Source organism: Felis catus, chromosome D1, assembly GCF_018350175.1.
Source record: "Felis catus isolate Fca126 chromosome D1, F.catus_Fca126_mat1.0, whole genome shotgun sequence".
NCBI lineage: Eukaryota > Metazoa > Chordata > Mammalia > Carnivora > Felidae > Felis > Felis catus.
This window is the reverse complement of record NC_058377.1, coordinates 65,512,043-65,528,435: the sequence shown is the minus strand read 5'-3', so window position 1 is coordinate 65,528,435 and position 16,393 is coordinate 65,512,043. Positions and strand designations below refer to the sequence as shown.

General features: G+C 41.4%; 1 protein-coding gene across 9 annotated transcripts in view; it reads left to right on the top strand.

The window, feature by feature from the left end:
* DENND2B (DENN domain containing 2B) overlaps positions 1–16,393 on the top strand; it is a 179,139-nt gene that overhangs the window by 116,550 nt on the left and 46,196 nt on the right. For all 9 annotated transcript variants that reach the window (XM_045038931.1, XM_019812031.3, XM_045038929.1 and 6 more), the window contains one exon: positions 11,453–11,557. In XM_045038931.1, coding sequence (XP_044894866.1) covers positions 11,478–11,557 — 80 coding nt within the window. In that variant the 5' untranslated portion in view covers positions 11,453–11,477. Of the gene's footprint in view, positions 1–11,452; positions 11,558–16,393 lie in introns of those variants that run through there.

The window sequence follows — 16,393 nt, the reverse complement described above, 5'->3', positions numbered from 1 at the left end:
CTTTCCTACAGTGACAGTGAGGAGAGAAAATGGGGGGTTTCAAGTGACTAAGAGGCAGTGCCCTGGACTAGACTAGGCTCCTCTTCCCTGCACTGCTCAGGCCCAGCTGTACAGAGGCTTTGTGTGGATGCTCCACAGGAAGCATGCTTCTGGTACGGGACCTCCTAACCTTTCCCTGCTGGGACTCAGGCTGGGGCTGTAGCACTCACCTGCTGATAGAGTCAGGTCACAGAGCTGAGTAAAGCTGGCCAGCTGTAGGCACTGGGTGGGCAGGGACAGCGGTAAATTGGAGAGAGCTTGCTGCATCTAAGTGAGCCACTTCTGGGGCGCCTGGGTGGCTCAGTCGGTCCAGCGTTCAACTCTTGGTTCTGGCTCAGGTCAGTGATCTCATGGTTTGGTTCCTGAGTTTGAGTCCCGCATCAGGCTCCCCGCTGACAGTGCAGAGCCTGCTTGGGATTCTCTGTCTCTCCCTCTCTGCCCCTACCTTGCTCACACTGTCTCTCTCACTCTCAAATAAAAAAATAAAAAATAAGTGGGCCACTTTTACTCAGTCTAGTCAATTGTTGCCACACAGAAATGCAGTGACATCAGATTTTCTGGTTTTTCAAAAGAAGCCAGAATCTGATTTTTATTTGTATCTTATTTGTACCCACCCACTTTTTAAAAATGTTTGACAACTAGGGGTGCCTGGGTGGCTCAGTTGGTTGAGCCTCTGACTTCGGCCCAGGTCATGATCTTGTGATTCACCAGTTCGAGCCCTGCATCGATCGGGCTCTGTGCTGACAGCTCAGAGCCTGGAACCTGGAGCCTAGAGCTGCTTCAGATTCTGTTTTTTCCTCTCTCTCTGCCCCTCCCCTGCCCACTCTCTGTTTCTCTCTCTCAAAAATAAATAAATGTTAAAAAAAATAAAATGTTTGACAATTCAAATTATTTAAAAATAAAGGGAGGGCCAGATAAGACATATTTTTTTGCTCTTGCAAACCATCAGTTTATGTCTTGCAGACACCAGTTTATGTCTTCAGGTATAAACTCTTCTTCCCAGGAGTTCAAAGTGAGGAGAAAGTGAGGAAGGTGGATGTTAGGTACCAGAGGTGAGTGGCAGGAAGAGTTGTTTTGAGATATAAGAACACTGGGCACACCAGAAAATTGAGTAACTGTTTAGAGGAGACATTGATAATGCTTTCATATTATTATCCATATTGTATTATAGATCTCATATTGTACCTGCTCCTTTGTCTTTGAGGGTCAGTGGTTCTGTGCAGGGTGGGAGCAGCTGAGGGATGGGAGGAGGAAGAGGAGCTGAATGAACATCCATCTTTTATTTGCTTACAGCTGGGAAAATCCTTAGGAGGATAGTCAGTAGTGACTTTTGTACCTTCCCAAGTCCTCAAAGTGGTAGGACAGAAGTTTTCACACTTACAGGTATATAAACTAGCTTAAAATGCAAATTTCTAGTCCCCATTCCTATAGATTCTCATTCAGGAGGTGGAGGTGGGGCCTGGGACTCTATTTTTAACAAGCAGCCCACTGATGTTAAGGCAAGTGAGTGCACAGTGGAGTCAGACAGAGCTGAGGCCACATTCCTGTTCTGTTCCTTCGCTGCGTGAGTGATCTTGGGCCATTCAGTCTCTTTGAAACTAAATTTCCTGATTGGAAAAATGGGCCTGTATCATCACTACCTTGCAGGATGGTGAGAGCAGAATCAGAAGATGATTAGAGATAATGCAGGGTCCTGGATCTGAGCTGTGGCACTGGTGCAGCTCAAGTGCCTGTGTGGCCACTTTCTAGCCAAGTGACTTGAGGCATGCTATTTAACTGCTCTGTACCTTGGTTTCCTTGATATGTGTAAATAATAATACCTACTTCATAAAGTTGTTACTAGGATTAAGTGATTTAATACATGTGAAGCACTTATAACTTCAGGTATTATAATTATATAAAGAATGTAGCAGCATGTCTTAATAAATGTATCTTTGCTTTTCCTTAGGCCCTCTAACTGTGGGTAACAAATAGGTTGAGGCTCACTTCAAATGTCACTTCCCTATGAGACATTCCTGGGGTACACTTTTTACTTGACTCTTGTCCCTTTATTGTTACATCCTCTAGGGCAAGGACCGTGTCTGTCCATTTTTATATTCTAGTACATTTGCATAGTGCTTAGCATAGTATAGCAAACAGATTGAATGACAGTACCAGCGACTCTGAAAATGACTTAAGGTCAAGAATGGTTGCCTTCCACATACCCACAGAAGCATGATCTGGAAGAAAAACCTTTTATTAAGCTTTTGTATGCCAGGCAATCACGTGAGGTAGGTCATGTTATTATTATTGCTCTTATAGTGACAAAGTTTAGTCTTTGAAACTCACTTGTTCAGTGTCACTTCACTAGCAGTTGATAGAGGCAGGGTTGGACTTAGTTATTTGACCCCAAATCAGGTGTTCTTCCCACTGCACCTCAAGTACCTGGGACTGTGGTTTGTCTGTCTCAATGCAGTTTATAGAAAAATTCTGGGGGTACCTAATTATAGTCCTTTCTCTGGATAGTCCTGACTCTTCAGATAGTTGTCTATAATTTGTTAGAGCTAGGGTTTTGAGCAATTTGTCATTGGTCGTAGATGCTAATTGAACAATTCACTTTCTAAACAAGCAGTTTCTTCTTGGACTTTGCCACTGATGGGCCTGAGAACAAAACAGTGTCTCAGTTCCCTTCTCTGCTCCATGCTCAGTGGCTATTTCCTCTAACTGGAGTGTCTTCTCTCCTTGCAGCCCGACTAGCCAAGGTATCAGACTGAAAGCATAGATGAGAACCTGGAGTTGCTCTTAGGGCCCTGGGAGAAGCAGTGCCCCCCAGGAAGCCAGCCATGCAGAGCGCTCACGTCTGAGCTTCAGGTGTAAAGGGTTAGCCTGTGCCTTAGTTCCTCAAGCCCCTAGATTATTCCCTGAGCTGATAGACCTGGCCTAGTGAGAGCAGGTGGGAGGAAGGATGATGAGTTGGCATCTCTGTTCTTCTGACTTAGCAGGCCTGTCTGGGGTTCTCAGCAGTGCCTGCCCAAGATGCCTGAACTCCTAGGCTACTTTTGAGGCTAGCAGCTGCGATCTTGCAGAAGCGTGATCAAGAGTCCTTGCCATAGGCCTTGTAACAATTTTGATCCACTCCTCTCTTGGTTACCTCTTCACAGGATTTTTCTTCTTGGCCCAAGAAATGTCAAAGTCATCTGTATTTTTCTTTCTTACTAAGTTGGCTCTGTGTTCTCATATTCAACTACGTAAAAGCATTTGTGAGCAGTGGGTCCACCCTCCTTAGATCGGAAATATGTGAGAAGAAAGAATGTATTTTTTATCATGTTATTTTAATATTTTTCAGTTTCTGGTCTTTCCACAAATCTTCTGCCCTTTCCCTAAGGACCTGCCCTGGAGCTGCTAGAGCATGTCTAGTGTTGTTTTGATGGGTTATGATGGTTATTGTGACCATTGTTACCATGGGCACGGTTGAAAGCTCATACTTAGCAAGTTGATTCCTTGTAGTGCTGTGCTCCCTGAGGACCCTGAGAACTGGCCTGGGAAAGCTTCCAGAGGATGCCTTTTCTCTCCCTTCCTTCTGTTGTGCACACAGCCATATGCCAAGCACTTAACTTGGCATGGGGCTGAGAGCCAGTGTGCACAGGCTGGTGCAAGATTGACTTCTCTTCCTCCTCATTATCATCATCATCATCACCATCATCACTAACATTATGCTGTATACTTAGGTTTAAAGATTTTTTTTCTCTAACAGATAGAGAAGGGTTTTCTCTGCTTAATGAAGGATAAAAGTGAGTCTCAGGTTTGGTTTTCTTTCAAAAGCATCTGCAGTCTTCACAATGGAGGGACGTTTCATTACTATCACCTGATGCCTGCTGGCTTCTTCCTCCCTTTCCAACTCCCACCTTACCTGCTCCCACCATCAATAAAAACATAATCTGGAGAGCCTCCATGATGAAGTTAAAGAAATTAGAGGAAGTGCATTTCATATTGAAATTAGGAGAGAACTAGGAATGATAACAAAAATTACGGTTGGGCTTATTTTTTGCCATTGAGACCAATTGCTATTCTGCACCAAGGTAATAAGTAAGACAACCTCTAGGATTAAGGCCTTTAGTGGCTGTAAATAAATATGTTTAATTTTTTTTTTTCTAAATCCAAGTTAGTTAACATATAGTATAATAATGGCCTCAGGAGTAGAATTGAGAGATGCATCACTTACATATAACACCCAGTGCTCATCCCAACAAGTGTCCCCCTGCCCCATTTAGCCCATCCCTCCACCCAACACCCCTCCAGCAACCCTCAGTTTGTTCTCTGTATTTAAGAGTCTCTTATGGTTTGCCTCCCTCTCTCTTCTTATTTTTCCTTCCCTTCCCCTATGTTCATCTTTTGGGTTTCTTAAATTCCACATATGAGTGAAATCACATGATATTTGTCTTTCTCTGACTGACTTATTTTGTTTAGCATAATACCCTCTAGGTCCATCCATGTTGTTGCAAATGGCAAGATTTCATTCTTTTTGATTGCCAGATAATAGTCCATTTTATATATACACACACACACACACACACACATATATATACATATATACATGTGTATATATATATATATATATATATATACATACATACACACACTAAAATAATATTCCGTTTTATGTGTATATATATATGTATATACACACACACACATACACACACATTTATAGTGCTTCTATAAATATTGGGGTGCACGTGTCTCTTCAAATCAGCATTTTTGTATCCCTTGGATAAATACCTAGTAGTGCAATTGCTGGGTTGTAGGATAGTTCTATTTCTAATTTTTTGAGGAACCTCCATACTGTTTTCCAGAGTGGCTGCACCAGTTTGCATTTCCACCAATAGTGCAAAAGTATTCCTCTTTCTCCACATCGTCACCAACATCTCTTGTTGCTTAAGTTGTTAATTTTAGCCATTTTGACAGGTGTGAGGTGGTTCCTCATTGTGGTTTTGATTTGTATTTTCCTAATGATGAGTGATGTTGAGCATCTTTTCATGGTTCTGTTAGCCATCTGGATATAAACAAATATGTTTAACTTTCACATCCAAATATACTTCATTTTGGTCTGTGTGATGGGAATACCAATCAGAGTGAGAATGGCTGTTCAGCTTCCAGGAAGGGGGTGCTAGTTCAGGCCAGAATGTATGTTCACACTGGAAATATGCTTGGTGTATCAGTTATGTTCTCTCTCACATCCACTCTTAAGGGCACTTAAAAAAAGGGTGTTTTTTTTTTTTTTTTGTCCTTAAGTTTTATTTGAACAACTATCTTGAGATATAACTTACATACTATAAAATTCATACATTTTACTTGTTTTAGTATGTTCAGAGTTGTGCAACCATCACCACTATCTAATTCCAGTACTTTTTTTTCACCCCAAAAAGAAGCCCAAACTCATTGCAGTCATTCCCAAGTGTGCCACTCTCAACCCAACTTAGGCAATTACTAATTTACTTTCTGTCTGTATAGATTTGCCTATTCTGGACATTTTGTGAAATTGGCACGAGGTTTCATGCATGTTATAGAATGTATCAGTATTTCTCCTTCCTTTTTATGTGTGAATAATATTCCATTGTATGGATATACCATACTTTGTTTATGCATTCATTCACTGATGATCATTTGGATTTGTTTCCACTTTTTGGCTATTATGAATAATGCTGTTACGAACATTTGTGTACAGATATTTGTGTGGACACGGTTATATTGCTCTTGGGTATTAACCTAGGAGTGGATCATGCTGGGTCATATGGTAACTCTGTGTATAACTTTTTGAGGAACTGCCAAACCGTTTTCCAAAATGTTTGCACCATTGTACATTCTCACCAGCAATGAATGAAAGTTCCAGTTTCTCCACAGCCTCACTAAAATTTTTTTTAACATTTATTTATTTTTGAGAGAGAGAGAGAGAGAAACCGAGCATGAGCAGGGGAGGGGTAAAGAGAGAGGGAGACACAGAATCTGAAGCAGGCTCCAGGCTCTCAGCTGTGAACACAGAACCCGATGTGGGGCTTGAACCCATGAACCATGAGACCATGACCTGAGCCGACGTCAGATGCTTAACAGACTGACCCACCCAAGTGCCCCTTAATTTTTTAATTTTTAATTCTCTTATTTTTACAGATATCTTTATTGCATATGCTCTACCTAACTATTGGACTCAAGATTCTGAGGCTTGCAGTGGATAGAGCTAGATAAAGTGCCTGGTCTACTCTAGCACTTTATAAACCATCAGTGAATATAATGTCCTATAACATCATCTAAACTGTCTTAGTAAACAAATGTTCTACTATAGCAAGGGTCAGGAAACCATGGTCCATTGGCCAAATCCCAGACATTCACCACTTGGTTTTGTAAATACAGTTTTACTGAAACGTAATCGTTTATGCCTATTAATTTACATACAATCAGTGGCTATTTTCATATTATGTGAAGAGTTCAGTAATTGGAACAGAGACTGTATGACCTATATAGCCTAAGATATTTATTATTTAGGCCTTACAGAAAAATTTACCTACCCCTGTTCTAGACACAAATTAGTATTCTGAGAAAAAAAGTGGGAAGGAGTTCTACCATCAAATAAGTCCAAGAAGTGGCATATCTCTTCATGAAAATTTAAATTTTATGCTAACAAGAAAAAAATCTAGAGTTCTGCATAAGTATGAACATACATATACATATACAAACTCACACATATATATCAACTTGATTTTACACCATTACTTTACAGAGTTTTTAAATTTAAATACAATTTAGTTAACATATAGTGTAATAATGATTTCAGGAATAGAATTTAGTGATTCCTCACTTGCATATAATACCCAGTGCTCATCCCAACAAGTGTCCTCCTTAATGCCTCTCATCCATGTAGCCCATCCCCCCACCCAACATCCTGCCAGCAACCCTCACTTTGTTCTCTGTATTTAGGAGTCTCTTATGGTTTGTCTCTCTCTCTGTTTTTATATTATTTTTGCTTCCCTTCCCTTATGTTCATCTGTTTTATATCTTAAATTCCACTTATGAGTGAAATCATATGATATTTGTCTTCCTGACTGACTTATTTCACTTAGCATAATATACTCTAGTTTCATCCACGTTGTTGCAAGTGGCAAGATTTCATTCTTTTTGATTGCCAAGTAATATTCCTCTGTGTGTGTGTGTGTGTGTGTGTGTGTGTGTGTGTACCACATCTTCTTTATCCATTCAACTATCAATGGACATTTGGGCTCTTTCCATACTTTGGCTATTGTTGATAGTACTGCTATAAATATTGGGGTGCATGTGCCACTTTGAATCAGCACTCCTGTATCCTTTGGATACTTAGCAGTGTAATTGCTGGGTTGTAGGATAGTTCTATTTCTAATTTTTTGAGGAACCTCCATACTGTTTTCTAGAGTGGCTGCACCAGTTTGCCCTCTCACCAACAGTGCAAAAGGGTTCCTTTCTCTGCATCCTCACCAAAATCTGTTATTGCCTGAGTTGTTAATGCTAGCCATTCTGACGTGTGTGAGGTGGCATCTCATTGTGGTTTTGATTTGTATTACCCTGATGATGAGTGATGTTGAGCATTTTTTCATGTGTCTGTTAGTCATTTAGGTGTCTTCTTTGGAGAAGTGTCTATTCATGTCTTTTGCCCATTTCCTCACTGGATTATTTGTGTGTTGGGTGTTGAGTTTGATAAGTTCTCATATAGATTTTGGGTCATAACCCTTTATCTGATATTCATTTGCAAATATCTTCTCCCATTCCATCGTTGCTGTTTAGTTTTGCTGATTGTTTCCTTTGCTGTGCAGAAGCTTTTTATCTTGATGAGGTCCCAATAGTTCATTTTTGCTTTTGTTTTCCTTGCCTCCGGAGATGTGTCAAGTAAGACGTTGCTGCAGCTGAGGTCAAAGGGGTTGCCTGTTTTCTCCACTAGGATTTTGATGGCTTCCTATCTTATGTTTAGGTCTTTCATCCATTTTGAGTATATTTTTGTGTATGGTGTAAGAAAGTAGTCCAGGTTCATTCTTCTGCATTTCGCTGTCCAGTTTTCCCAGCACCATTTGCTGAAGAGACTGTCTTTATTCCATTAGATATTCTTTCCTGCTTTGTCAGAGATTAGTCGGCCATACATTTGTGGGTCCATTTCTGGGTTCTCTATTCTGTTCCATTGATCTATGTGTTTGTTTTGTGCCACACTGTCATGATGATTACAGCTTTGTAATACACCTTGAAGTCCAGAATTATGATGCCTCCAGCTTTGTTTTTCTTTTTCAACATTACTTTGGCTATTTGGAGTCTTTTCTGGTTCCATACAAATTTTAGAATTGTTTGTTCTAGCTCTGTGAAGAATGCTTGTGTTATTTTGATAGGGATTGCATTGAATATGTAGATTACTTTGGATAATATCAACATTTTAACAATATTTGTTCTTCCAATCCATGAGCATGGAATATTTTTCCTTTTTTTGTGTGTCTTCTTCAATATCTTTCATAAGCTTTCTATAGTTTTCTGTGTATAGATTTTTTTTACCTCTTTGGTTAGGTTTACTCTAGGTATTTTATGGTGTTTTGTGCAATTGTAAATGGGATCAATTCCTTGATTTCTCTTTCTGCTGTTTCATTATTGGTGTATAGAAGTGCAACTGATTTCTGTGCATTGATTTTATATCCTGTGACTTTGCTGAATTCGTGTATAAGTTCTAGCAGTTTTTTGGTGGAGTTCTTGGGTTTTCCACATAGAGTATCACATTGTCTGAGAAGAGTAAAGACTTCCTCTTTACTGATTTGGATGCATTTTATTTCTTTGTGTTGTCTGATTAGATAACAGTGGTAAGAGTAGACATCCTTGTTGTGTTCCTTATCTTAGGGGGAAAGCTCTCAGTTTTTCCCCATTGAGGATGATATTAGCAGTGAGTCTTTCATATATGGCTTTTATGAACTTGAGGTAGATCCTTCTGTCCCTACTTTCTTGAGGGTTTTCATCAAGAAAGAATGCTTTATTTTGTCAGATGCTTTTTCTGCATAGTAACATTTGTTTTTATCTGTCTGTTTGATTATAGCCATCCTGGTGGGTGTGCAATACCCAAGGGCAATACCTTCTTGTAGTTTCGATTTCTATTTCTCTGATGACTAGTGATGTTGAACATTGTTTCGTGGGCTTATTGGCAAATTTTACGACTTTAGAGAAAAGTCTATTCAAATCCTTTGTTTACTTTTTTAAGTTTATTTATTTTGAGAGAGAGAGAGAGAGAGAGAGAGCATGGGAGGTTTAAGTTTATTTATTTTGAGAGAGAGAATCCCAATCGGCCCCTCACTGTCAGCACAGATCCTAAGGTGGGACTTGATCCCATAAACTGTGAGATCATAACCTGAGCTGAAAACAAGAGTTGGATGCTTAGCTGTCTGAGGCACCCAGGCACCTTCCTTTGTCTACTTCTTAATTGAGTTATTTGTCTTTTTATTATTGAATTGAAAGAATTCTTTATATATTCTGGGTACGAGCTTCTTAGCAGATATGTGATTTGCAAATAATATCCCCCACTCATGGGTGTCTTTTATTTAAAAAAATTTTTTTAATGTTTATTTATTTTTGAGAAAGAGAGAGAGAGAGAGAGAGAGAGAGAGAGAGAGAAAGAGAGAGAGAGAACAAACATGAGAGAATCCCAAGCAGGTTCTGCACTGTTAGTGCCGAGCCCAATGTGGGGCTGGAACTCACGAACTGTGAGATCATGACCTGAGCCAAAACCCAAGAGTCAGATACTTAACCGACTGAGCCACCCAGGTATCCCTCACTGTCATTATTTAGAAGTAAAATTGATTTAAAAAAATATTACTCTGTATCCTGAAAACTTGCTTGACTATATATATTAGCTTAAGAGTATTTTCGTGGAATCCTTTGGATTTTCTGTGTACAAGATTATACCATCTGCAACTAAGAGATAATTCTACTTCTTCCTTTCCAATCTGGATGTACTCTTAAGTTATAACCTTTTTCTTCCTTTTATTATTTTAGCATAAAATAATGTTCCCTAAAGGATAATGATATATTAGCTAACTCTTTACAGTACATGAATGGATATTTTTCACTTTGTCAGTACTTAAATACCATAACATATATTACTTTTATCTTAATGGATATTAGAAAAAAAATGATAGCTCATAATTTTATGGTGTTGGCTCGTATGTTACTTTATCAGAATATTCTTCCCTAAACATTTTATTTAAAATAACAGATCTTCAGGGGACCTGGGTGACTCAGTCAGTTAAGCATCCAACTTCAGCTCAGGTCATGATCTCTTGGTTGGTGAGTTTGAGCCCTGCATTGGGCTCTGTGCTGACAGCTTAGAGCCTGGAGCCTGCTTTGGATTCTGTGTCTCCCTCTCTCTCTACCCCTCCCCTGCTCATGCTCTGTCTGTCTGTCTGTCTGTCTCTCTCTCTCTCAAAAATAAATAAACATTAAAAAAAATTTTTTTTTAAATAACAGATATTCTTGGTGGGGGGCTGGGTGACTCAGTCGGTTGAGCATCCGACTCTTGATTTTGGGTCAGGTCATGATCTCACCATTTCTGAGTTGGAACCCCCACATTGGGCTCTGCACTAACAACACAGATCCTGCTTAGAATTCTCTCTCTCCTTTCTCTCTGCCCCTCCCCTGCTCGTGCGCTCTCTCTCTCTCCCTCTCAAAATGAATAAACATTTTAAAAAAGTGAAATAAGATAAAATAAAATAACATATCTTCTTTACTCTCCATCTACCCTGCATCATTTTCTTCTTCGTACCACCTGTCATCACCATACGTATTATACACAAATGTACACTGATGTATCACACATATGTGACATGTGCAGGTTTATTGCCTGTTTCTCCCCACTGAGATGTAAGCTCCCTGAGGGCAGAGACTTTGTTTCATTCTTTGCTGGATGGCAGTGCCTAGGACATGGGTGCTCAGTAAACATTTGTATTTGTTGAATGACTAAATGATTACTTGTATAGAACAAGGTTAAACATTTTGAGACAAGCAAGTCTGTTTCAGGTTGATTCAAGAAAAATGCTGAATAAATAGTTGTTCAGGAGGTATGCAAATAAGATGGAATTTGTAAAGTCTCTATGGCATGCTAGAAGTTTGGGACTTCCAAGAAACAAAAAGAGGTAGGATGGAGATGGAGTTTTGTCATTTTCTGTGAAGTGGTAAGTTATCTGTTAGCTCCTAGACTCATTCCCTAACTCAGATCAGGGGTCCCTTGAGGCTCCTCCTAAGCCATAACACTTGGAATTAAATATATGTGGGAAAGTGGTTCCTACCACCGCCACACAAACCCTCTTGGCAGTTTTGGAGGTCATCTGGAAATGTTTGAGGTGCTTTTGGCTGCCCATGGAAACTTGGCTTATAGGCCTTGTCTTCTTTGCAGGGCTCTGGGTTTTCAGAAAGCCGAAATGACCATGACTGCCAACAAGAATTCCAGCATCACCCACGGAGCTGGAGGCACTAAGGCCCCTCGGGGGACTCTGAGCAGGTGAGCAGGGGAGCACTGATGGGGGAATGGGGCTCACTGGAGGGTGGCATCAAGGGGCAGCCATATGGCTTTGGTCCAAAATGTAAATGATTATCATCATGACTCTGATGGTCAGCCAGGTGAATGATCCTGGCCCAGCTCATGCTGACACTGAAGCAAAAACCATCTCTAATACATATGCCATTTTTCAGCTCTATAAGTGTTCATAGGGGAGAACAAACAGGGACCCTAAAACAGACTTTGATTTGTGCTGTTGGAGGAGCCTAGGGCTCCAGGAATGGAGCCAGCAAGAAGCAGCTGACGTTCTCCTGGCTGTATCCTTTTTCCTAAGATGGGGACAGCTTGGGGGCTGTGCCTGAGCTAGGCTACACTGTAGTGAGGGAAGTTGACCACATTGGGGTTAGGGGTGGAGAGGCAGTTATGCATATTAGCACAAGTTCCAAGCAGAGAAGTCCAGGTTCTACAAGAATATAGGCTGGGCTGTAAACAAAGCATCTTGGGAATTTTACTCAGCATAAGCTATAATCCACTTTCCTGGTTTTGTTTTCTTTTTAAAAGTGGGAATGTAGAACAATAGAAAAACCACAGGTTTTGAAATCATACACAATTGGCTTCAAGTCCAGCTCTGGATTTGAGATAGTGAGATCTCAGGACACTTTCTTATGCCCTCTAAAATCTTAGTTACTCATCTACGAAATAATAATAATAGTACTTACCTCACAGAGTTGCTGTGAGGATTAAATGACATAATATATGTCAGTGCTTAGTGTAGTGCCTGGCATAAAGCTTCTCAATAAATATTAGCTCCTTCCCTATGATGGGATGAAAGCTTCCAGAGCTGAAAGATAGATGTACTGTTCTCACCAGGGCTTCAAAAGTTTTGGTTGAGGCTGGATGCTGATGTCCTCGAAGAACCTCTGGGCTCTTTTATTAAAGCCATGTACCTTTTCTATCCTCTTCTGCTGAATCTAAGGTGGATAAATTTGACTTTTGGGACCTCAACCAGTAGAATGGATAGCTGTGAGAAGGATGCTCAGCTTAGGCTGGGATAGGGCTAGTTCCTCTCTGCGTGTCTGGGCTGTGCAGTGCCAGGGTGAATCTGATGGGGTGTCTGTCCAGAGCTGGTGGAAGTTGTTTGGTTCATTCAGAACTGGAATCAAGATATGGTTGAAAGAATGGAATACTGCACATCGTCCCTAAAGGAGTGACTGGTGTGAACGAGGCAAGAGGAGTTTCCTGTCCCACACATTCGAGGTTTGGTCCCAATGGAAATGGCCTGGATGGACTGTGTCAACCAGACAGAGATTGGGAGATTCTGGAACTTAGGCACACAAATTGGATAGCCACTTTGTGGCAGCAAGACCAACAAGAACAGCCCCTACGTCCTGCCCTTGCACCTCCTCTAACCTAGGTAGAGTTTCTTGCATACTTGCGTCCCTGAACTGGGTGAGCCAGAGAATGGCAGGGACTGACAACTTCTTGGGTAAAACAGGTAGAAAACCTGAACTCTCCCAGGGCATGTTGGTGGCCACAGCAGAAGCAGATCTAGATATTAGAGTCTTTATCTCCCATTGTCTGCTTCTGGGGCACCTCTTTGCTGGGCTCTCACTGGTCTGGTGGCATGTGTTACTGAGACTGAGTTGGCAGATGGAGACTGGGAACTAAGATTCCCATTTTTTTAATATGAGACTGTAGCAGTAAAATAAGCATTATTTGTGATTGTATAGTTTTATTCTTAATTTTAAAGAAATAGTGTATTTAAGACCTGCATTAGAAATTACCATACCAGCAGCCTTCAACTCCTTTAAATATTCATTTTTTTTCTTCCAATTTCTACTATGTGGGGGATGGAATGGGAGATGGAGGTTTTACAGCAAGTCACAAGGCAGAATCTGGGCCACTGACAGGTACCTGTTTCTGTTTGGAAAATATATACCTACATGTTTTAAATATTTTTAGAAATTGCTCTTCCTTGAACTTCCTAGCATGCTTGCCATCATAACATGATAGATGATGTTTGTAAATACCTGAGCGTCTGATGTGCCTAAAAAAAGAATTCTTCCAGCCTCCCCTCTAAGTGTTCACTTCCTTTCTTTACTGTCATATTTCTGCTTCCCTTCCTCCCTCCTTTCCTGGGCTTTTAGCATGGAGTCACAGGCCTCTGTGGCTGGCTGTATCCTTCTCTCAGAGGCTACCACTTGGACTGTGGGTGCTATTTTGAAATTGTCATCTGGTGGTTTCTCTGGCTGTCTTCACCCCCAGCCATTTCTAGGGGGTGTTCTTTGGGCTGAGTAGGGCACTAAATCACCAGCTCATTTAGGAAGTCATTGTCAATGAACTCTGAGGGCTTTGCTCTCAGGTGCCAGGCTCTGTGGTAGACAATGGGGGACAAAGAAGAATGACCCATTCTCTTTCGTCAAGGCATTTACAACTTGGATTGATGACCTTGGCACCTGAATTTCTTAGTCTGACCTTTCAATGGATGTTTGGCAGTGACCCGAGGCCCTTTTTATCATTGCTAGCCCAGGGGTCTCAGTGGGAAAAGACTCCTTGGTGTGATGGGAACTTTGGTTGGGAAGTATGAGGGTACTAGGGCTTGGGAAAGCTAGGTGTTTGACTCCTTGACTGCTTTGGGGACCTCCACATCATCCACATGGAGGCAGAGGAATCCAGTGGTACTAGGAGGCATTTGTATCCCACTTTGGGGGTAGAAGGTACTCTGGGGCACGGAAAGGTGGGAAAGGTGGGATGGGACCCTGGGGAACTGTCAGGATAGGTATTTGCAAGTTTGTGCCCTTAATTTGAATGAGATTTCACTTGAGCCAATATGGGTTAAGGATCCTGGACTCCATTCTATTTGTGTGTGGGGGGGTGGGGGGGTGGGTGTTTTGCTTATTTATTTCCTTCTTTTTCTTCTGCAGCCCAGTGTTCATTGGCAGGATACACAGGAGGAAGAAATCTAAGCCTTTTCATTTGACCACCAACGTTTTGTTCTTTGCTATGTTTTGGTCTCTTGGAGCAGGTTTCCCTTTCTCTTTGTTGATGGGGCAGGAGAGGCACACTGTTTCACCCTTAGCTGCCAGATACACCCTCCCACAGGTTGTTCCCACTCTAGCTCGTATTCATTTCTGGGAGTGGGAGGTGGGAGTCTCAAAGGTCCCCTGGATCTTGGAGGCCAGGCTTCATGATGCTGGTGTTGATGACCTGGGGTGGGACTAGAAGCAGAGTGGTGACTTGCAAACAAGGAAGTGTTGTGTGTAAAGCGAATTCAGCCACCTGTGTGGGGTGAACTTTGTTTGCTACTTGTTGCCTTCCGGGAATTTCACTTGCGTTGTAAGGCCTGGCAAGCAGCAGGGGGTGTTCTCAGGAGACTTGTTATGCCTGCCGATTACCTTAACAGCTTCTGCACTGTGAACCTCCAGCACCCGGTTGTTGCCACATGGAAATATGGGCAGTCAGTATTGTGTTTGGGAACCTTGCCTCTGGATGTAGGTGCAAGAAAGCTGGGTGCCTATAAAAATGTAGACTTCTTGGGGGTCAAGGACTTTGATTGACTTCTTTCCTTCTCCTTTGAGCTTGGAACAATGCCTGTTCTGTGGAAGATGATAACTATTTTTGGCCAGTTGATGAGATGTCTGGGCAGTGAGCCTGTTGGAGAATAGGCTGCTGTGCTATTTGAATCTTTATGGTATCTTGCTAGTAGGTCTTACCAACTTTGGGCTCCCTTTCCATTCAGTCCAAAGACTTTTAGAAAAGCATAACTGAAAATAACCTTAGAGCTCATTCAGTATTAACCCACTTGTTTTATAGATTGGGAAGCTGAGACATAGAAAAGAAGAGGTGCTCCCCCCAAATACAAAGCTAATGGGAGGATGAACTCAAGCCTAGCTCTCTTGATCCTTCTATTATTTTATTGTGCCACTACATTCACCTCCCTCTAAACATTCCTGGGATCTCCCTGCTCAAAAACTATTGTCAAGTAGGATATGGTCAAACTTGGCCTGGCTTGTAAGGCTTTCATAAAAAGCCCTGATATTTCTTTCTACTCTTACCCTTCACTATTGCCTAATGCAAAACTTGCATTTCTGCCAGTCTAGATGCAGATGTTACTTCTTTCCCAGTGCTTTTCTTAACTACCCAGCTAAGAAGGATTTCTCTACTCTCTGTATTCACACTTAGAATCCTGAGTTTGGAGCCTCCAAATGGCACTAATCATATAGTAGCTCATAGAGTGGATATTTGTGTGGGTCTTTTTTCCCCTACTCAATTAGAACTCTTTGGAGGCCCAACAGATACTCTTTTGGAATGTTAAAGTTGGAGGTGTCTTGGGATTCATTTGGCTCAATTACTTGATGTTACATATGAGGAAGCTAAAACCCACATAGCTAATTGACAGTGGAACTGTAAATTCAACTTATATTTACAGGTTTCTGTGCAGAGGGAGACATTGATTTGTAGTGAAATCCAGAGAGGTCTTGAGATCCCACTGCTAAAGTGGACACAGATCTGGACCCTGTGCCTGGATTTCAGGAAGAGGGTAAGAGCTAGCAGATAGGGAAAGTCTCCTGAGAGTACTGGCTGTGGGTAAAAAAGCAGGCTACTTCTCAGGAGAACCTCTGGCCTTAGCCCCCCGTTACTTGAGATGCTTCCTAGAATCCACCCATGATGTCATCAGTATTTGTCTGGTTATTTATTGCTACATAACAAACAACCCTAAACTTAGTGGCTGACAACATTAATAGTCATTTATTTTGCTCACAAATTGCAATTTGGGTAGGGCTCATTAGGAAAAGCCTGTCTCTTTTCCTTGCAGCATTGGTGACGCAGTGGCTGGAG